Source organism: Onychostruthus taczanowskii, unplaced genomic scaffold (assembly GCF_017590055.1).
Source record: "Onychostruthus taczanowskii isolate IOZ18803 unplaced genomic scaffold, ASM1759005v1 scaffold24, whole genome shotgun sequence".
NCBI classification, from domain to species: Eukaryota; Metazoa; Chordata; class Aves; order Passeriformes; family Passeridae; genus Onychostruthus; species Onychostruthus taczanowskii.
In genome coordinates, this window is record NW_024499684.1 from 9,640,923 (window position 1) to 9,661,206 (window position 20,284).

A 20,284-nucleotide genomic window follows, 5' to 3' on the forward strand; every position below is an offset into this window, starting at 1 on the left:
CTCCTGGCCGGTTCCTCGCGCTCAGACAGAGCTGGCTGTTGTCTCCTGAGGGCGTTGGTGCTGGGAGCCACCACCAAACATCACCCCTGTGGTGAAGTGCGGGGTTCCGGGCAGCCTGGAGCATTCCTGGGCTTTTTTCTGTTGTCACCCTCCCCACTGCAGGCAGAGGACGGCCACAGGAGCCAGGTCTGTAGTAGTGGTGGCCTTGGTGGCCTGTCCTGCCTGCTTTTTGTGGCTGTTCTGGGTCCAGCTGTGTGGTTGATGTTTGCTGGGCATTGCACCAGTCCCTGGGAGTGTCCGTGTCAGGTGGAACCCACTGCCTTGCTGCCAGCACCTGGAGGGTAAAAGGACCCACCTGGATGCTCCTTCTCTGCTGGGTGAAGGAGACCTGTAAACCCCAGTGCTGGGGCTGTGGGGAGCGGTGCCCGTGGGGGTTTGTCAGCTCCTGCTCACCTGGACATGGCTGGGCAGAGAGGAGGGCTGGCCCTGCCCCTGCTCTGGCCCCTGCTGCTGCTGCTGCTGCTGAGCCTCACCTGCCTCGCCGTGCTGCACCTGGCTCTGGGTAAGGGCTGAGTGGGCTCAGTGCTCTCTGCAGGGTGGGTGGTGAGCGGGCAGCGTCATTCCCCAGGGTGGAGGGGTGGCACCTGCGGGGTGCAGTGCTGCGGGGCTGTGTCCTGCTTCTTAAATGGGAAACAGAGGTGAGCTTGCTGCTTCTCCTTTTGTGAGGATGAGACCCTTCTGTGCAGATGCTCACCTGGCAAGGGCTAGGGTCAGACCTTTGCCCTTCTCTGTATTTTTGTTTAGCTAGCTGCTGTGTGCAGAGAGAGCATGGCTGCCTGGGGTTTTGGAAGTTTCTGCTTGCTTGGCTGAATGCAGATAGCAGCTTGTGGTTTGGTTTCCCATTCTCATGCAAGCAGAGCCCCAGACTCACTGGGTTTGTGCTGGGATCACTGGGGAATCCAGTCTGGTATCCCAAAGCCACCACCTCACAGACACCCCTTGACAAAGGTCCAGGTAGCCAGGCTGTCCTGCCTATCCTTTAGAGAGGGTTCCAGATCCCTGGGCTTTTCTGGGGACAGCACACTGGTACAATCCATAGTGGAAGAGAGGACAGCCCTCCTGTGCCCCACCCCCTCCCTCCCAGAGCTTTTGTGGGTCACAGCACGTCTGCTCATCCTGAGCTGCAAGCTGGGATTTGTTCCTTTGTGGGGCTGCTTCCCCCGCTGCCATTATTTACACCCACCACTATCAGTTCCTGACTATCTGCAGCACAGAGGGTTTGTTTAAACTGCTGCTGCTGCACTTCCAGACTGTCTCACGGTCACCAGTTCCTGCTTGGCTCTTCCTGTCAGACGGGTTTGTCTGACTTCCTCCAGGGATGGGTGAAGATGGTGGAATGGGTCTTAGGACTGGCACCGAGAGGAGTTTCTGCCCTGAAACCAGCAATGGCCATGGCTTGTTCCTGCTTTGCCAGGCTGGGGATTTATGTGGTCAGCCTGGCTGATACCCATTGAAGACATCTGTGTGTGTGGTCCATGCAGGACAGTGAACTCCCCCTCCCAGTGCTCCATGGCTGGTGCAGCTCTGAGTCCCTTGGGGACTCACTGTGGTGGTGATGCTGCACCATGCCCAGCACAGCCATGGACTCAGCCCTTCACCACCAACCCTTGTGCATCTCATTGTCCCAACTCTTTGCAGAGACCACTGCCATGGGGGTGACAGCAACTGTGTCCCCAGCTCGCCCTACCTCCTCAACACCCGTGGAGAGCTCAACACTGCTGCCTACCACTGACTCCACCACCACAGCCACCCTCCTTTCCTCCAGCCCTGAAACAGAGGCCTCCACCCCAGAGGAGTCCAGCACATCCATAGAGACTGGCAAGACATCACCTCCCACTGTGCTTCCTCCCACCACAACTACAGAAGATTCAGCTGAATCTACAGAAGAGACCTTGGCAACCCTGGCAGACACCACAGCCAGCCCTGTAATCAGCACATCAGACCCCATGAGCGCTCCCTCTTCAAGCCACCCAGCCAGAACCACTCCTGACATCTTCCCCTCAACTGGGGAGTCGACTCCAGGTACCCTGACAGTATCTGGGACCCCCAGTGCAGCTGGGTGGGTTTCTGAAGGCAGGGACGTGGTCAGGGTGACAAATCCCCACAGGAATTTCATGTACTTGGGTGGCTTCACACAGGTGGCTTCACCTAGGCCTGTCCCCAGCTGCAGGAGCCTCCTGTACCCCTGCAGACAGCACTAACCTAACATTGCTTTGCCCAGGCACTGAGCCCTCCTCCCCTGCCACCAGCTCAGCCCAGACCTCAGAGGCTACTACCCTCAGCACGCCTACAGACCTGCCAACGCTGCCGCCAGTCTGCCCCTCTGGCTCTTCCAACACCAGTAAGTGCAGTGCCCGTGGCCATCAGCACCCCCAGCATCGGTGCTTGGGGCCAGTGCAGGGGGTCCTGGAGCCCCACTCCTCTTGCTGTGCTCTCAGTGTGGAGGTGCTGATGCTTTGGGGTTTGCTGTACAGTGAGAGGCTTCTTCTGGCAGTGTAGTGTGTCCATGACCAATTAACCCGGGAGGACGTTCCATGTCTGTGCCAGCAACCCTGGGGAGACACCCCCAGGTCCTCTGGCACAGCCCAGGGTTCAAGGGCAATAACCTGAGTCCTGTTTTTAATCCCCAGGTGCGTCTCACCTCTTTCTGTCGCTGCAGCTAAGCACCCCTCTGGACCTGGGGAACACCACAGTGCAGGAGCTGGTGTTGGCCAAGGTGAGGTGTGCAGGAGGAGATTCTGCATCTGCCAGCTGTGGTTCACTCAGCTGGGGAGGGGAATGGCTGCATCTTGCATTGAATGTCATCCAGAGCCCTTTCAGATGGAGGGGAGACCCTCCTCTGGCTGCCATAGTCCAGGACCAGGCCCTTCCTGTGGGGACAGAGGGTAGGAAGATCTCTGGCACAGTTTGATGGCTGTTCTTTCCCCCCAGCTCCGTGAGGACCTGCAGACAGCGTTCCCGTGTGCTGGCCTGTCACTGGCATGGCGAGGGAAGAGGAGGACTTGACTGGTGCTCCTCACCTGGCCTGCTCCCGCCTGGACTGCTCCCAGCTCCTCACTCCATGGTGCTGCAGGCCCCTGGGGAATCCCATACAGCTCCTCTTGAACCTGGGCTTCCTGTCCTTCACTTTGTACCCCCAGTCCCCTCCTGACCATTCCACAGCCTATCTGAAGAGCCTGAGCCCTCCCCACCACCCTGCTCCAGACCTGGTTCCCCCTCCAGCTCTGCTGGGGAGCAGGGAGAAGGGGACCCCACGGGACTGGTCTTTACATCTGGGACTGAGCTGGCTCATCCATCAAAGCCACCCTGGGGACAGGGGAATGAGAAGAAGGAGACTGAAGCCCCCAGTACTGCTGTGCCCAAGGCTCACCTGTGGTATTGCTGACAGAGGAGAGCACCCATGCCGGGCAGTAAATAGAAATTCCATGTTTTCTCTGTTGAAATGATGACTTCTTTATTTTCCAAGTTGTCTTTCCCAGTTTCCAGCTTTGCCATCTGTTGGAGGTACCGGTGAGGAAAACTTGAGTCCCCAGAGCTTTGCCTGGAGAGACAGGCTCAGTGCTGTCTCCTCCCACCAGAGGCTGCTGCAGACATTCCCAAGGCACCCCGGCACACTGGTGGTCTGTGCTTTGGAGCTCTCTGCCCCATAACGCCCCACAGCTGCAGGGGCAGCATTGTGGGGCTGTGGAAATCCCGTGGGCTGTGCTCCTTCCCTGTTTTTTCCAGTCCCCAACTAAGGAGACGGCTGCAACATCTGTCCCCCTGCAGCAAAGTAATTTATTAACTGATTAATTAGCCAGATAAAATCCAACTGAAGCAATTATTAGCCTTAGCAAGCCACCTCGCCTGGAGATTGAAAACTGAAATAATTAGCAAAATGGCCTTGTTGCGTGTCAGGGGTTGTTTTTGGCTGATCCCTGCTTCTCATTGGCAGCCCTCGCTGCCCCGGCACAGGGAGGGCTGGGAGGGGGCGTGTGGGGCTGTGGGATTCCTAACCTGAGGACTTCTCTCAGGCTGCCTGGACTGTCAGCTGGCTGGGAAAGAGCCAGCAGCTGGACAGGATGGGGAGAGACACCGTGGGATCACCCAGCTGCCTGCCAGTTCACAGGGCCTGGGAGAGGCTGGGCTGGGGCGGGAGGCTGTGCCCAGGCAGCTTGTCAGGATGCTCCCCTTGCATTCCAGAGTGGCCCCTTTGCTCTTTAGGATGCTGCCTGGCTTTTGTGGGCTTGTTGGACCCGTTGAGACTGAGAGAGATCCCTTGGCAGCTGGGCAAGGAGCTGGGGAGCAGGGCAAAGCCTGTTGGAAGGAGTCCCTGTGCTGGCTGCCTGGTGGGGTGCTGGGAAAGAAATCCTTGTGGTCTGCCTACGCCTTGGAGCTGGGCCAAGAGTCCTCCCACGTCGCGTCCCACTGGGCTGTTTTCTCCGGCTGTTGAATCCATAACTTCAGACCCCAGGACATGGCCAGGTGCCAAGGCCGGGGTAATGGAGCCAAACTGCGTCACAAAGGGAGGAAAAGGTCCTGAAGTGCTGGGATGAAAAGGTGACCAGGGTACTCACTGTTCCCTGCTGGCACAGCCCCCTTCCACCGCTATCGTGGCTGGGGGGCCCTGGGGAAGGAGATGCTCTGGTCCCCTCTGCCACCGGCCTGGGAGGGAGAAGAGTGGCACAGAGGGAGGATGTGGCTCCCTTGGAGCGGTGTCCCTGGCCAGGCAGTGGTGGCACAGAGCTCTGACAAGCCCCCAGCACTGCGCATACTCTCTGTGCCTGCTGTCCTCGAAGTGCCACCTTCATCCCATGGCTGCTGGCCTGCCACTGACCGCTGCCCAGAGGGGCTTGGGAGGCTGCATCCAAGTCCTGCTGCTTTCCCAGTCCACAACAGAGTTCTCAGCCTCTTTGCTGTAATACACTCCAATCTTTCAGCATTATCCAAAGGAAGAAATCTTGTGCCCAATGTGACTGTCACTTCCGGAGGACCTGGCAGCATCATGGGGCATCTCTCAAGAGCCTTGTGACTCAGGTGTCCCTTCCAGTGTCCCCATTCCCTTCACCCCTGCTGATGGCTATAGCCCAGCTCCCACTCTTGGCAGGAGTGTGTTGCAACACACCCAGCATGCCAAGTCATCCAGAACCTGTGGGGTTGATGGATAACCTGGTTTCCCCCATTGCCACCCCTGAGCCCTCTCCCAGTGCCCTTGCCAGGAGGCTGGAGGGGAGCCAGTAGGAGATGCTGTGTTCTCCACAGGACTGGAACAACCAGCCCATTAATTCCAGGAAAGCTGATAAGGCACTGTGCTGGGCCATGCTCTGCCATGCTGGACGGTGCAGAGCCCCTGGCTGCTGGGATTCATGGAATTGCCCCCTGGCTACAGGCTCCTGAAGGGCTCCAGTGCCCACATGATGCTTTGGTCTTTGGTAACAGCAGATTAATGACTTTTACAGGAACCAGTGCTTTTCCAGGACCTTGCTTTCAGACACAGCAAAAGATCAATAAGAAGCCCCTTCCCAGAGTGGTAGCAGGGTACTGTCCTCAAGATGGGACATCCCTTGGTGGCTCTGGGCTTTCTTGGAAGGGTGTGCCAATGCCTGAGCAGAGGCATGAGTTTTGTTTGTCAGCCCTAGGACTCTGATGGGAGATGGGCATTTCTGGGGCACAGCACGGGCAGCAGTTTCAGGCACAAAGGTCTCCAGACAGTGCTGGCCCCTGTGGAGCACAGACAGGAGCTTGCAGGCAGGCTGGGGCCAGCCCCTTGCTCCAGATGAGTTGTTTTCCTCTATGCTGAGCAGCATGTTTGCAACAATCCCTGTGGTTCCCACCACATTTTGCACCTCAAACACCATCAGGAGCAACACTCCCCAGCGTCAGCATGTATTCCCTGTTGGGGTTGCTTTCCAAAGTGATACAGCATCGTCAGCACGGGCAGGAACCACTCTCCCACGGCAGGTTTGCATCTCTCAAATCCTCCATCAGCCCTGGTGTGGTCATTGCTCAGGTGGTCGCTGATGGGTCAGCCACCCCATGACCTGCAGTGCTGGTTGCAAGACCCCCAGCGCACTGTCCCCCCAGCTTTACACGTTTTGGTGGGCGGGTGTTTAGTTCCAGGTGAGCGGTGCTCCCCCGGTTTACGGTCTGTGCCGGTTCCCCCGGCCGGGGGTGCTGCGTGGGTTTTACAGGACGGGGTTTCTCAGCCGTGACTTGGCCTCCCCCGGCGTTTCCCCGTCCCCAGGGCCCGCTGCTGGCTCGGGGTGTCACTTGACGTGCTGCCTGCCCGGCTCCAGCGGGACACCGTGTACTGCCTAACACCCCTCATAACACTTTGCAGGAGTTGCCTGGGGGCATTTCTGGTTAAGAAGTGTTTAATTGACTACAAAACCATGTAGTGGTGGGAGTTTGCATAATGCTGTTCACAGGGGAGCTGGCAGCATTTTTCAAGGGGGTGTGTAGGAATTGCTGCTCCAGGAGGAGGAGGGGGGTGAGACATAGGGGTGAAGTGATTCAGGGGATCCCCACAGCAGGGAAGGGGGTCTGGGTCTGTTCCTTTTCCTGCTCCATCCTCTGGGGATGCTGGTCCAACCTGCAGAGAAGCTTCCCTGGACCATTTACTCCCTCCCAGCACCCCAGCACTGCTGTGCCCAGACTGAGGTGCAGGTTTCCAACCCCACTGGGGTGTGCTGGGGCTCTGAAGAGGGATCCCCAGTGCTCCTCGTTACAGCTGAGCACTGTGGAGCTCAACTGACACCCCAGGGCCTCACCCAGACATGCTTCTCCCTGCTTTATAACCTGCCTCTGCTCTGGGGCACCCAAGTGGAGACCTGTGTTCTGCCTTGTTCTGGGCTGAGACATGGCTCAGCTGGTGATTTTAGTGTCCATGGTGTCCTCACAGGCATGGTGACACCAGCTGGCATTGCTCTGTCACCACCACACACTGCTCTGTGGCCCCATACCCTGCATGTGGAGTGGGGTCTGTGGGGTGACTGCCATGGGGAACAGGTTGTGTGGGATCAGTGGGGTGACTGCCATGCCACTGTTGGCAGTGCCACACACAGCTCTGGGCTCAGCTTCACCTTCTGGTTCTGCAGCCCAGGGAGCTGCACCAGGCTGAGCCCAGGAGAGAGCCTGGGGAGATGTGGGTCCCTGCAAGGTGGGCTTTAGGTACACCCAGCCCATGCCCCAGCTGGACAGGGCACCCAGCCCTTGGGAGGGGGAGGGCTCAGCCGGAAGGGAAAGGTGACAGGGACAGTGGAGGGAAGGGACCGGGGGCGGGAGAGGACGTCGGCAACCTGCCTCCTTCTGCCATCCCTATAAATAGGAGGGAGCAGGAGCAGGAGCACCTGTGGGACTCCAGCTCTGCAGGAGAGGCAGGCAGGGAGGGACGGAGGGAGCTGCTCCTTGCTGCTCTCTCCTCCCTTTGAGCTTCCTAGCGCTCTGCCTGTGTGGAGGCCTGAGGCATGGGGACCAGGGGATGGACGCTCTCCACCTTGCTGGGATGCTGCGCGTGGATTCTGCACGGTATGTCCTATATTTTTCTGCTGGCCCATGTGCTACCCGAGCCCTGGCAGGGTGCAGCAGGTACACTGCGAGATGCTTTTCACTCTTGGCTGCACTGGAAACTCCTCTTTCGACCAGTCCTTGCAAGGCATTGCAGCCAAAGATCTGGAAAAGCATTTTACAGGGCAGGCATCACCCCGAGGGGCTGCTTGCAGGCGTGGAGCCGTGGGAGAGGTGAGAGCCCAGCCTGGAAGCCTGCAGGCAGCTCTGTACCCCTCCAGCAAAGGAGCCAAGGGAAGCCAGCTGGCAGAGCAGGACCCAGGGATGCTCCCATCCCTCCCACATCCCAGGGAAGAGCAAATGCTGGTGCTCCATGCTGCTCTTACACAAACTTCCCATGAATGGGTGTGTGGGGTAGATGGTGTTTCCTGCTCCACATTGAAGAATTAAGATAAAACAGTGATTTACTGGGGCGAGTGGGCCAAACTAAACTGAGGTGACTTGACTGATGTACTTTTTTTTCCCTGAGATGGGGATGGAAGCTGCTGAGCTCCTTTGGCTGAGGGGGCTGGTACAAAGAGCCTTTTCCAGCCAGGGAAGATGACACTGAAGCAGCCTGCCAGGAAAGGGAATGTGGGTCTAGCAGAGGATGGACCCCTCGAGGACTGGACTGCCATGGGAGCTAATATTCATTAATGACCCTGCACAAGCTATCTGGGAGCTAACGAGCTGAGCTGGCGGTGAGGTTGGAGGCACCTCTGCTGCAGGGAGATCTGGTTGTCTGTCAGGGGGAACCTGATGAACTGGAGCACCAGGATTGGGAACAGGCTGGGGCTGTCAGGCTGTGGCAAAGCCCTGCTGGATCTTGCCATCGGGGTGCCCTTCTTCTCCCCTAATTGAAGCTCCTTAAAGCCAAGCGTCAGCAGATCCACCCGGCTCCTCACGGAGCCAACGGCGGCAGCTTGGTCACCCCAGAGCCTGTGTTCCTGTCCTAAAAATAAGACCGTGTGCAACGTCACCCATGGGTGCCAGTAGGTTCTGGGAGACACGTCTGGGATGTGGGCAGGTGTCTCCTCCTTTCAGCAGAGCTCCTGGGTGTGGGTTAGGATTTGGGCAGCAGGAGGAGAGAGCTCTAAGACGGGCTTGGTCCTGGGAGCTTGCAAATATTTCCTCCATGGGTGGGGAAACCCTGGTGCCTTCACTCAGCTGGAGGAAAGAGGGCTGGGGGCAGGAGCAGGCAGGCGCCCAGCCCAGGAGAGTTTTATTGAACCTGCTTTAAGTGCAGCAGATCAGAATAAATCTGCAGTCAGGGAAGTCTTCCCTAAGCCTTGGCTTTCCTGTCTGACAAAGGGCTTTGTGTAAAGTTATTTAAATGTCCCTCAGACACCCAAAAGGTGAAAAATCACAGAACCCCCCCAGGCTCTGCAGAAGCGACTGTGCTGGGAGCTGTCCCTGCAGCGATGGAAAGGGGGCTGAGGGTTGCCCTGAGGTGGCAGAGCTCCACAGACACCCCCAGGGCTATGAATTAGACTCACTGGGCTCCAGCTCTGCCCAGTGGCCAGGCATCTCTGTACCATCCCAGCATGACCGGGCTGGGTCCAGGTGCTTTTCCTCTGTGCTTGCACCAGTGTCTCCCTCTGACCTGAGTTGTGTCCAGCCTCACTGCCAGCTGCTGATGCTGAGGATGCAAGAGGTGCTGTGCAGTGCTGTACATAAGGCAGCCCAGACTGCACTCCTTGGCTTTTAAATCAGGGCCTTGTAAGGCTGTGGGATGAGACAGAAGGGGTTTAAGAAATGGTGGGATCTTTGTGATTCTCACGGAGAGGTGTCTGAGCCTGGCAGGCTGCCAGCTCCAGCTCCCACCATAACACTCCACTTTGTGCTTCTCTGCAGGGCTTGGGGCTGTTACTGCTGTCCCTGTCACCACCGATGGGTCCTTTACAGTGGGGACAGCTTTCCCCATGACAACAGAGGACGAGTGGCCCCATGCTACAGAGAGGAGCACCACAGCAGCTGATGCTGAGACCTTCCCTCCCTGGACTGAGGTGGACCCAGTGATGGCGACGAGCGAATACAGCCCTTCACTGCCGGCTTTGGTGAACGGGACCAAGGCTCCTAACACGACTCAGAGTACTGAGGGACATTCAGCTACTCCCAATGCGGCCACGACTGCTGCTGCCATCACCACACAGCACCCCGCTGTCACCCCAGAAGCAGTGCATGATGAACCACAGGTCACTCCTGATGTCCCTCTAGGGACCACCCCTGTCCTGGAGGATGTGAAGGAGGACATCAGTACAGACCTCAGTACTGGCACCACATCCCTCCACACCACCCCTGCACTGGCAGTCACCTGGGTGCCACAGCCAACTGCTGGTGTCACTGTGCTGCCGAGCCAAGGGCTGACCACAGCCGAGGCAGCAGTCGAGGAAGGTGTAATCCTGCCTGAAGATATTCAAAGTGAAGCCAGTGCCAAATCCTCAGGCTCCAGTCCTGATGCTGGGGAGCTGCTTCCAAACCAGCAGGACGGAGCAGTGGGCGGAGTTGAGGGCATTAACCCAGAAGCAGCAGGAGAAATGGCCCCAGCTGGTGAGGAAAGTCCCTTGGCTTCAGAATCTGGAGATCCAGGAGATGCAATAAATGGTGAATTCAGCACAGCCAACTCATCCCCACTACCTCCAGAGAGCCCAGTGATGTCAGGAACAATGGAAAACCCTGGGAAGTCCTCCCTCCTCCCTGGCCAGGCTCTGAGCCCAGACACTTCGCTGACACCATCCGATGGTGGGGATGGGGATGGGCAGGGAGTTCCCGGGATGTCATCAGACGCCTCTGGTTCAGCCTTGCAGCCTGCAGCCAGCAGGGCACCAGTGGCGCCTGAGGAAACCGAGGACACTGCCACCTCACTGCCAGCACCAGGGGCTCCCACTGATGCACGGAGTGACACGAATCTCCCAGTCTCAGCCACTGCCCTGCCCGCAGGGGATGTAGGAGCTGTGGATCTGGCCAGTCCGTCCCTCCAGCCTGCCCCACAGCAGACCCCCGCTGGAGAACAGCCACTGCTGCTTCCTGACGCTCTGACATCCCCCACAGACACCCCCAGCGCTCCCGGGGATGCTCACCCGGCCCCAGAGGCTGGAGCCAGCACCCTGCCTGAAGCTGATGGTGCAGCAGAGACACCAGCAAGTGCTGACCTCACTGCTGGCCCAGAAGCAGCCATGTCTCCATCTCTCCATCTGGAGCCAGAGCCAGCAGAGACGCCAGCTGGAGCTCCCCAGGAAGCCGATGGACTTGGCACTGGCTTGACTTCAGATTCAGATGCCCCCAGCCCAGCGCCTTCTGAACCTGATGGACTGGCATGGCCCACTGCTGGGATCCAAGGTCAGGGAGCTGAGGGGGTAGGGAATGTGGCACAGGCAGAAGGTTCAGGGGATGCCAGTCCCTATGAAGATACCCAGAGTGATATGAGTCCTCCAGCCCTTCAGCCCTCAGTATCTCCTGCTGATAATGGAGACCTGATGAATGCAGGAACAGAAGACTTGGCAAATTCTGAACTTTCCCCTCCATCAGCACTTGGGGATGGAACAGGAACAGGAGGAGCCCCAGCACTGGGACAAGTGTCCTCACCTGGTCCTGCACTTCCCAGCAATGCTGGAATGGAGTCTGATCTGTCAGGGCCTGAAGGACCAGGGGACCTGCCCAGTGAATCTGCCAGTGCTCCTGGGGCTGTTTTCCCACCCCTGGGACCAGTGGCTGGCCCTGTGTCTGAGGCAGAGACACCAGTGAGCCCTGACCTCAGTGCTGCCCAGGGAGCACCTGGCTCTCCGTCCTTTGGAGGGTCACAGCCATGGGGAGCAGCAGCTGGTGCTCCTGTGGGAGCAGGACTCCCTGGGGCCGAAGGGCCAGACACCGACTCGACCTTGGCATGGGATACCCCCAGCTCAGCAGTTCATGAACCCGTAGGACCCCCATCACCTGGCCTTGGGGAGCAGCTTGGCACAGACGTGGGGCTGCCAGCAGCAGAAGGGCAAGGAGCCAGCACAGCAGAGCCAGCAGTGGAAGGAGCAGGCAGTGGGATTGAGTCTGAGCCATCCCTGAGCTCCACTGCAGGGAGTGGAGCAGCAGCTGGGATGGATCAAGTGCCCAGTGCTGGTTCCCCATCAGGTATTACCTCTCCCAGTGATGTGGCAGCAGCACCTTCTGTGTCAAGGGGGGATGAAGCAGAACCCATCTCATCTGCAGCCCCTGGCCCTGACAGTCTGTCCCCAGCCTCTCCAGATGGTGAAAGTGGCCCAGGACTTGGTCTGGTGCAGGGGACTGAGAGTGCAGGGGATGTGGCACAGGGAGGAAATGCAGGGAGTGAAAATCCCAACATGGAGACAAGTCCTTCAGCTGCCAGCCCTCAGCAGGACCTCACTAACACCGGAGAGCTGCCAGCAGAAGAAACAGGAGATATGGCGCATGCTGAACTTTCCCCTCCATCAGCACTTGGGGATGGAACAGGAACAGGAGGAGCCCCAGCACTGGGACAAGTGTCCTTGCCTGGTCTTGCACCTCCCAACAATGCTGGAATGGAGTCTGATCTGTCAGGGCCTGAAGGACCAGGGGACCTGCCCAGTGAATCTGCCAGTGCTCCTGGGGCTGTTTTCCCACCCCTGGGACCAGTGGCTGGCCCTGTGTCTGAGGCAGAGACACCAGTGAGCCCTGACCTCAGTGCTGCCCAGGGAGCACCTGGCTCTCCGTCCTTTGGAGGGTCACAGCCATGGGGAGCAGCAGCTGGTGCTCCTGTGGGAGCAGGACTCCCTGGGGCCGAAGGGCCAGACACCGACTCGACCTTGGCATGGGATACCCCCAGCTCAGCAGTTCATGAACCCGTAGGACCCCCATCACCTGGCCTTGGGGAGCAGCTTGGCACAGACGTGGGGCTGCCAGCAGCAGAAGGGCAAGGAGCCAGCACAGCAGAGCCAGCAGTGGAAGGAGCAGGCAGTGGGATTGAGTCTGAGCCATCCCTGAGCTCCACTGCAGGGAGTGGAGCAGCAGCTGGGATGGATCAAGTGCCCAGTGCTGGTTCCCCATCAGGTATTACCTCTCCCAGTGATGTGGCAGCAGCACCTTCTGTGTCAAGGGGGGATGAAGCAGAACCCATCTCATCTGCAGCCCCTGGCCCTGACAGTCTGTCCCCAGCCTCTCCAGATGGTGAAAGTGGCCCAGGACTTGGTCTGGTGCAGGGGACTGAGAGTGCAGGGGATGTGGCACAGGGAGGAAATGCAGGGAGTGAAAATCCCAACATGGAGACAAGTCCTTCAGCTGTCAGCCCTCAGCAGGGTGAACTGCCTGGTGCAGGTTCCTCATCTGGTTCAGCCTCTCCCAGCGGTGATGTTGCAGCATCCTCTGTTTCAGATCCATCCAGCCTGGGTGCCCTTGGAGGAGCAGACAGTGCTGCTGAAGGTCTTCAGCCCGCCCTGGGTGCTGGCACCGGGGTCCTTCCTGCTGCAGGAGAAGGGGCAAGTGAAGGAGCTGGTGATGTAGGGTCCACAGGGCAGTCCCAGGCTCCTACTGGAATGGGACCAGCTGGTTCAGAAAGCCTTGATGGAGAAACAGGAGGTGTGTTGCAGTCTGCATCTTCTTCCTCATCCACAGAGGGGTCTTCATCACCTGGGAGGACAGGCGAGGCTGCTGATGAAACAGGCCTTCCTGGAACTGCTGGAGCTGCTGGTGGCTTGAACACAGGCTTGCAGGTTGCTGGCCCTCAAGAGTCTGCCCCTGGCACCCAAAGTGGTGCCAATACCGAACTTTCCAATGGAAAACTGAGCCAAGTCAATGTGGTGGAGGTGCCTGGAGGAGCCTCGATGAATGGGGGACCTTCCCCTGGTGCCAGCCTGGTCCCAGTGGCTCCAGACAACAGCGGTGTTTCCAGTGGCATGACCACCTCGGTGGCTGGTTCTCTGCTTCTCCCTGGACAGGGGCTGAGCTCGGGGCTGGCACCCAGTGGGGACCCCGACTCTGCACCAAGCACCCAGAGTGGGAGCAGCCCCCTGCTGCCAGGGTCACCAGGTGGGCTGCCAGAAGAAGCTGGAGGTTCTCAGTCATGGTCTCTTGAAGATGAGGTGGCCTCAGGCATGCCAGCACCTTTGGGAGGAGCATCCCCTCATGCTCCCATGTTCCCCAATGCTGCCCCAGTGCCACCTTCTGCTCCACAGAGAGGAGATTCTGCAGATGGGGTGTCTGCCAGCCCTGGGCTTTCGGCACGTGAGTCGGTAGTGGGGTCCTCTGCAGGGGGAAAGGGAGAGCTGGGGGCTGCTGTGCCAGGGGGGCCTGCCTTGCTCCTGCCTCCCCACCAGCTGGGAAGCCCCAGAGCCCCCTCTGGGGATGCCAACAGCCCTGTTCCTGGAGAAGGGAGTGCTGTGCTCCACGGAACCGTGACAGGGCAAGGGGATGTAACCCCTCTCCTTCCCGGGGCACATCTGGAGACTCACTCCCCACCTGGGGGGAGCTCAGGGCTCCCTGGCCTTCCTCCCTCTGGGATCACTGCTGGCAGTCCTGGAGCAAAATCCCCGGGGCCAGGACCTGCTGGTGGCTCATCACCTGCTGCCCTGCAGCCGTCCCTGGGCAGGGAGCTGACCACCAGCCTGGCAAACAGAGCCCCTGCCACCTCTGGGTCAAGCTTTTCTGGAGCCTTCCCAGGCCAGGGGGGATCCCAGGGCAGATCCCCAGCCACTGCACGCCCAGCCACATCCTGCAGCCCGGCCCCAGCAGCCCCTCTGCCCAGAGGCAGGGAGGTGCTTGCCAGGCCGGGAACAGCCACTGTCACCTCCCGCGCATCATCCCCCGTGGTTCCAGCTCCACCAGCAGTGCCAGCGGCTGCCCCAGCCCTGCTGCCCAGTCCTGCAGGTACGTGATGCTCGCAGAGCAGCCTGGGTGGGACTAGCACATCCGGCTTCCTGCTGGACCATCCTCAGGGACATTCAGTGCCCGGAAAAGAAGGGATCTATTTGAAGGCAGGATCCTGGGGGAGACACGGCACAAGTAGCCCCTGCACATGAGCTTGTAATGTTGGCAGGCTGAGCCTGCTTTCAATACATTCCCATCAGCTGGAAAACCCATCCCCTCCAAAGTGTTTTTTTTTTTTTTGACAGACATAAATAGGGAGCTGGAGGCTGTAGAAGTCTCTAGAAAGAGCTGTGGGTTTAGATTCTGTGCTGTGTCCTGCCACAGTCCTTGTAAAATGTTCTTCCCCTCCTAATGGCAGTGATTCAGTGCAGTGTCCCAACAGGGCTCGTTGAAGCAGGGGACAGTGACCACAAAAGTCATCATAGCAGGTTTAGGGCAGCTGTGTTTGTGTAAGGCAGTGAAAGTGGGGGAACAAACTCCTGCAAGGGAGGGCCACATGCAGAGTGTCCCTGGAGGCTTTAAGCAGTGACTCCCCATCCTTCTGCTGCCCAGGTTCTGTCCCAGTAGAAGCAAGATAATTTCTGCCCTTTTAAATTTTTGATGCAGACCAAAATCTTTGCTGTAAATGTAGTTTGGTTTTATTGTTTGTTTGTTTGTTTTCTTTTCCAGTTCCAGCTGTGCCCCTTTATGGGTATGGAGCAAGAGAAAATGATCAGGAGTATGTGGAAAGGAGAGTGGATTTTAATTCTCCACTTTTCAAGCCTGAGACTGGATTCCCATTTGGGAAAACCGTGCGCAGCTCTCTTTACGTGAGTCTACTTGGGCTTGACTCATTGGGAAACTTGTTATCATCTAAAGCCCTGGGAGAGGCACCAGGTGCCTGGGATGGGACTCTAGTGGGGCCAAAGCTATTGGGATGCTGCTGTGGTCTGTTTGCAGCAGGAGGTGACTTTGTGGCCATTTCAGCAGTGGCAGGTGGTGGCTTTCCTTGGGCATTGCTCAAAATGGACTTGGAAATGGGAGGGCTGCTCCCTCCACACCAGGGAGTGCTGCTGGTCCTGTTCTCACCTGATGGAGGGATCCCTCTGCTCAGTTCACAGACAATGGACAGATCATTTTCCCAGCCTCGGACAACAACATCCTCACCTACCCCAGCCCTCCTCCCAGTGGCTTCAATGGCCATGAAGATGTCCCCATGATCGCCGTATTTTGGGACGACGCTGACTTCTCCAGAGGTGTTGGCACCACCTTTTACCAGGTGAGTGAAGCCACCTGGGAGCATGATTGCACCAAACACTTTTTGATTATAAGCTCATCATCTATTCTGTGGATGCCTCTTGAGATGTGTAATTAATGGAGCCCATCAACGGTTTTTCCCTTTTCTGAGCCAAATCTAAGAGCTGTTGGTGCTACGTCACCTCTTGAGCCATCCAAATCCCATCCAGCACTTTGGTTACAGGGGTCTGTGCATGACCCCAGTCTAGGCCTGTTTTGTCCCCCTGGGAGCTGACGCAGACGTGTGTGTTCCCAACCCACAGGAGTTCTCCACCCTCAACACGGCCAAGCCGCCGTTTGTCCGTGACGTGGAAGCCAAGGTCCGTCGGTACCTGAGGTCCTCCTACTCTGCAGTCTGGACCCTGAAAATCACCTGGGAGAGAGCACCTGTCCATGCAGCACGGACTGACACCCGGAAGGTGAGGGACTGATGGAACACAGGCGCTGTTGAGTTGTCTAAAAACACCAAGGCCCGCAGGCAATGATCTTCTTTCTGCCTGAAAATAAGAACCAGTTTTGTGACAGAGGCCAGTCTTGAAGAATTTTGCCAAAAAGTACTGGGCTGTGCCCGTGTTTTGGTGGTTTTCAGGTTTTTTGAGGGACACCTTTAGTTGAACTTCCCCCATTCCATAAAACCTTTCTCTTTAAGGAGGTGAGAGTTTATTGCGTACCAGAAATGCTGTTTTTCAGAGGCATAAAATTGGGTGAATTTGAAGCTTGTCATGGAACAGTTTCAAAGTAAAACCATCACATTTTCCATGTGAAATGGGAACCAGGCCTAGCTGTGTTTGCCTTGTTTCCCTCCAGACCTCAGCCTGGCCATTTCCCAGCAAGCACTGCCCCACACCCTGAGTTTTAAACCCCACATTTTCACTCACTTTCTTACCTGTCTGCAACGCTTCTCCCCAGACAATCACGTACCAGGCTGTCCTGACCACTGATGGCTTCAGGTCCTACATCCTGATGCTGTACCAGGACGGAGGCATGCAGTGGGATTACACCAGGCTCACTTCCACCAATGTGCTCATCGGCTACACCAGGTACAGCAGCTCAGCACCCCATCCCTGCCTCCTCTGGGCACTGGGATGCATCCCACCCACAGCTCCCACTGGTTGAATCCTTCCCCCGTATCCCTGGGAGTACCCTACAAGGATGAGAACAGCCCAGATGTGGTCTGCATACCCATATATTCTAACACATAGGGGCCTCACAAACAAATTCACCCCATTAGGGACTGGATCATGCTGCAGCACGCTGTCTTGCAGGGCTGTGCTTGTAAGATCCACAAATCCCTCTGGAGTCCTGGGCCCCCAGCATCCTGGCGGTTTGGGTGGAAGGAGTGGGAAATAGGGGATGTTTGCTGAACTTTGCACCAGGCGAGGGAAGGGATTTCCGTGCTTGGCCGGAGCAGTTGCTTCCTGCCTCCTCGCATTACGTCCTGCTCTGTACATGCCGTCTCCAGGGTTTTCTCATTAGCTGCTTGCTGCAGCTGGGTAAGGAAAAGGTGGCCCGGATGGGAAGCGCGGGCGGCACAGGCGTGTGTGTGCTTGTGTCTGACCACTCGGGGCTTCTCCTCCAAATCGCCTGGCAAAATGCTGGAAACCATGGAAGCTGCTCGTGGGGGTCTCCAGATGCCTGTGGGCTCAGGCCCTGATGCAGCACCCAAAAAGAAGTGTACCCCATATAGAGGAGGCTGGGGCAGCTCATGCCTTTGCCCTCCTGTCCCAAGAGCTGTCACGTGCATGCTGCAGTTCCACTGGCATGGGGTCAGGATGGCTGAAGGGCAGGCTGGGGCTGGGGCTGCTGGGGCTGGGATAATCCCACCAAGGAAGAGCAACCCCTGATTTTTCCTCTTTTCACTCAGTGGGGATGGCTTTTACCACAACGATGACCTGACTAAGAGACCTCCAGCTGCTAAATATCGCCCTGACCAGTTCAGGGGCTACAACACAGGTAGTGCCACACAGCTGGGGTGGGTTCACAAGGAGGGGAATATTCCCAGGGAATGAAATCCAGCCTGCCACTGTGGCAAGGCTCTCACTGAGTTCTCAAGGCCAGGCTTTCCCCCTCAAGCACATTTCCCCTGGGTACCCGCTATGCCCTAAGGCTGAAACATCCCTGCTGTGCCCATGGTCACTTTTTGTGCCAATGGCTCTGTTCTAAGGTTTTCTTCTTTGACAAGACCCTTTCCCCTGCTTCCCTTCTGTTGGGTGGCTGTTGAACACAGGGCGGAGGTCAGCGTGGGCTTAGCTTCCAGCACCAGCACCACATGACTCTCACCTTGAGACAGAAAAGTCCCTGTGGTCCCCTTGGCCAAAGGTGACAGCTCATGGTTTCTCTCCCTGCTCAGACCTCCGTGGGTTGTGGATTTACAAGCTGGAGAGCCGCGTGGGCATCAACTACCGGCTGAAGTGCCTGGCATGGACGGGGCAACAGCAGGAGCCCCGGGCATGGAGCCAGGGCCTGCCCACCTGCCCCTGCTCCCTGCAGCAAGGACAGCAGGACCCACGATTCAAGAGCAGCCGTGGAGGCAAGTGGACATGCTGCTACCTCACCCTCCCCATCCCCAAGCTGTCCTTCCCCACCTTTCCTGCAAGAGTGGCTGGGGTCCCACCTGGCAGGGTGGGCAGGTGACCCTAAGGAAAAGGAGAGGGGGACTGACCTACCCTTCAGAGACAGGAAAAGCAAGGAGGATTGAGGGCTGACCTCTTTTTGTCTTATTAGACTGGTCGGAGTTGGTCTGACCTGCATGGGGATGCTGGGGACCAGGGTCTCCCCCTGGGAGACCACTTGGATGGTCTCCATCAGTTCCTCCAAATGCCTGTAGCACCGTGGGTGACGTGGTGGCAGTGCTGGCTATCGAGGAGCCCGCTCTGGCCCAGTCCTTGCCCTGAGGCAGGTGTGCTGGCCGGGCAGAGCTGTCTGAGGCTCACTGCTGCCCCATTTCAGGCAGGTGGGGTGCCCGTGTCTCCATGCTGCACTCGGCCTCCCCCAACCAGCACGGCGCCGGCGTGCGCTGCCTGTACGACAGCCAGAGCCAGCTCATCGAGGGGCGCCAGGAGAGGTACTGGAGGAGCTCCAGGCAGGCCTCACCCTACCGTGGTAAGCACAGCCAGCCTTGGCATCCCCTGGCCGAGGCTGGCATTGTTGTAGCCTGTAAACAATTTTAATCTCTGTGCCACCCTGTTTCCTGACATGCTGTTTCCCTTGAGGGAATGTGGAGCTGCCAAAGGCCGAGGAAAGCCTTGCCTGGAACCGGCCCTTTTCCCTCCCCTTCCCTTCAGCCCCTCACTCTCCTTTTTGCCCCCAGACCAGGAGCTGAAGCTGTATGACTGGTGCTGTAATCGGGCGGGCAGTGCCCACCTCTGCGCCCGCTACAGTGAGAAGAGGCCGAAGATTGGCTGTGATGGATACCAGGCACCCAGCACGGGTGGGTCTGCAGCTCCTGTGCACTGGGGTGATGCTGTCTTGGTGCCCAGGGCTGGGAGGGGAGTGGGAATGTTCCAGCCTCCCTGTGGTTAAGGCGGCAAGAGCCCTGAGCAGGTGGGGGAAAGGTTTTGGGCTGCTGTACCATGCCCTGGGCTGTGTGGGGTTGTGGAGGCATCTCCCTCAGCACATAACCACCAGCACAGTCTGGGGGTAATGGTACTGGGAGGTGAGGAGGACCACAGCAAATGTGGTTATGGTGTAAGCTGATGTGGGGCTTTCTTGCAACCCTCAACAGATTCCTCGGAGGAGGCAGAGAATGACTCAGATGAGCAGACAGGTGAGCAGGATTGTGGGGTCTCCTTTCCCTCTGTCCCTGTGCCCCTGCAAGAAAATGCCCCGGGGACTCCCAGCTTGCCCCTCAGGGAGAAGGTGGCTGAGCAAATCTCATTTCTTCTTTGCAGACGGAGAGGACAAGTAACTGTGAGGTTGCACACCTGCAGCACGTTCTAGGCCATGGCTGATCCTCCAAGCCCTTTGATCTGCTCTCCCCCGTGTCCCCCCACAGAACCCATCACCCCTGCCCACCACGCAGGGCAGCTCACTTGGCCAGTGCCTGCAGTTACCTGCCCTGGCACAAGTTCACTTTTCTAACCCAGGCTTGTCCCAAGGATTCAGTTACTTTAGTTGTCCTTTCCCAGATGCAGCTGGGGGGCAGAACTGGTGGGGAGGTGGGCAGGTACCCCCCCACTGCACACACCACCCTTGTCCTTCCCCCATCCCACTGTGCTCCCATGCTGCAGGGTGAGGCTGGACCCCTTGGAAATGGTTAAATACCACGTGTGGGTTAACTGTGGCCAAGCCCTTAAATACCAGGGTGCACCAGGCTTGTCCTGTGAGCTGTCCTGTCTTGTCCCCCACTTCTGTTTCCCAGCCATCCCTCCCTGAGTGGTCCCTGGGCCCTGTGCTCAGGAGAAGGGACAATTCTCCAGATCAAGCCAGAATCAGATCAATACATCTGCTGGGTGTGTGAGGGCAAAATGCAACCCCATGATCAGAAATGTTGGATCAAAAATAATTTTTTGTGTGTGAGAGAGCATCTTCCTTTCTTAAAAAAAAATAAATCATTGTCAAATCTTGTTTGTTCAAT

At 57.8% G+C, this 20,284-nt stretch overlaps 2 protein-coding genes across 4 annotated transcripts; both read left to right on the forward strand.

Annotated features, from left to right (window-relative positions):
* LOC121336484 (cell wall protein DAN4-like) lies at nt 1-3,506 on the forward strand. Of its 3 annotated transcripts, none has more exons than XM_041405663.1 (5): nt 1-562; nt 1,699-2,082; nt 2,282-2,401; nt 2,691-2,776; nt 2,992-3,506. In XM_041405663.1, the coding sequence occupies exons 1-5, from the start codon at nt 460-462 to the stop codon at nt 3,064-3,066; spliced, it is 768 nt and encodes a 255-aa protein (XP_041261597.1). In that variant the 5' UTR covers nt 1-459; the 3' UTR covers nt 3,067-3,506. The 3 variants fall into 3 exon arrangements, with proteins under 3 accessions (XP_041261597.1, XP_041261598.1, XP_041261599.1); XM_041405664.1 differs by having other exon boundaries at nt 1-186; XM_041405665.1 differs by lacking the exon at nt 2,282-2,401.
* Nucleotides 3,507-13,364: 9,858 nt separating this feature from the next.
* On the forward strand, nt 13,365-20,162 carry LOC121336558 (mucin-4-like). The gene is made up of 11 exons (XM_041405864.1): nt 13,365-13,791; nt 15,103-15,242; nt 15,527-15,691; nt 15,972-16,127; nt 16,618-16,748; nt 17,573-17,661; nt 18,059-18,238; nt 18,658-18,810; nt 19,019-19,138; nt 19,433-19,474; nt 19,599-20,162. Exons 1-11 carry the CDS (start codon nt 13,392-13,394, stop codon nt 19,613-19,615), a joined length of 1,593 nt encoding a protein of 530 aa, XP_041261798.1. The 5' UTR covers nt 13,365-13,391; the 3' UTR covers nt 19,616-20,162.
* The last annotated feature ends 122 nt before the right edge of the window (nt 20,163-20,284 follow it).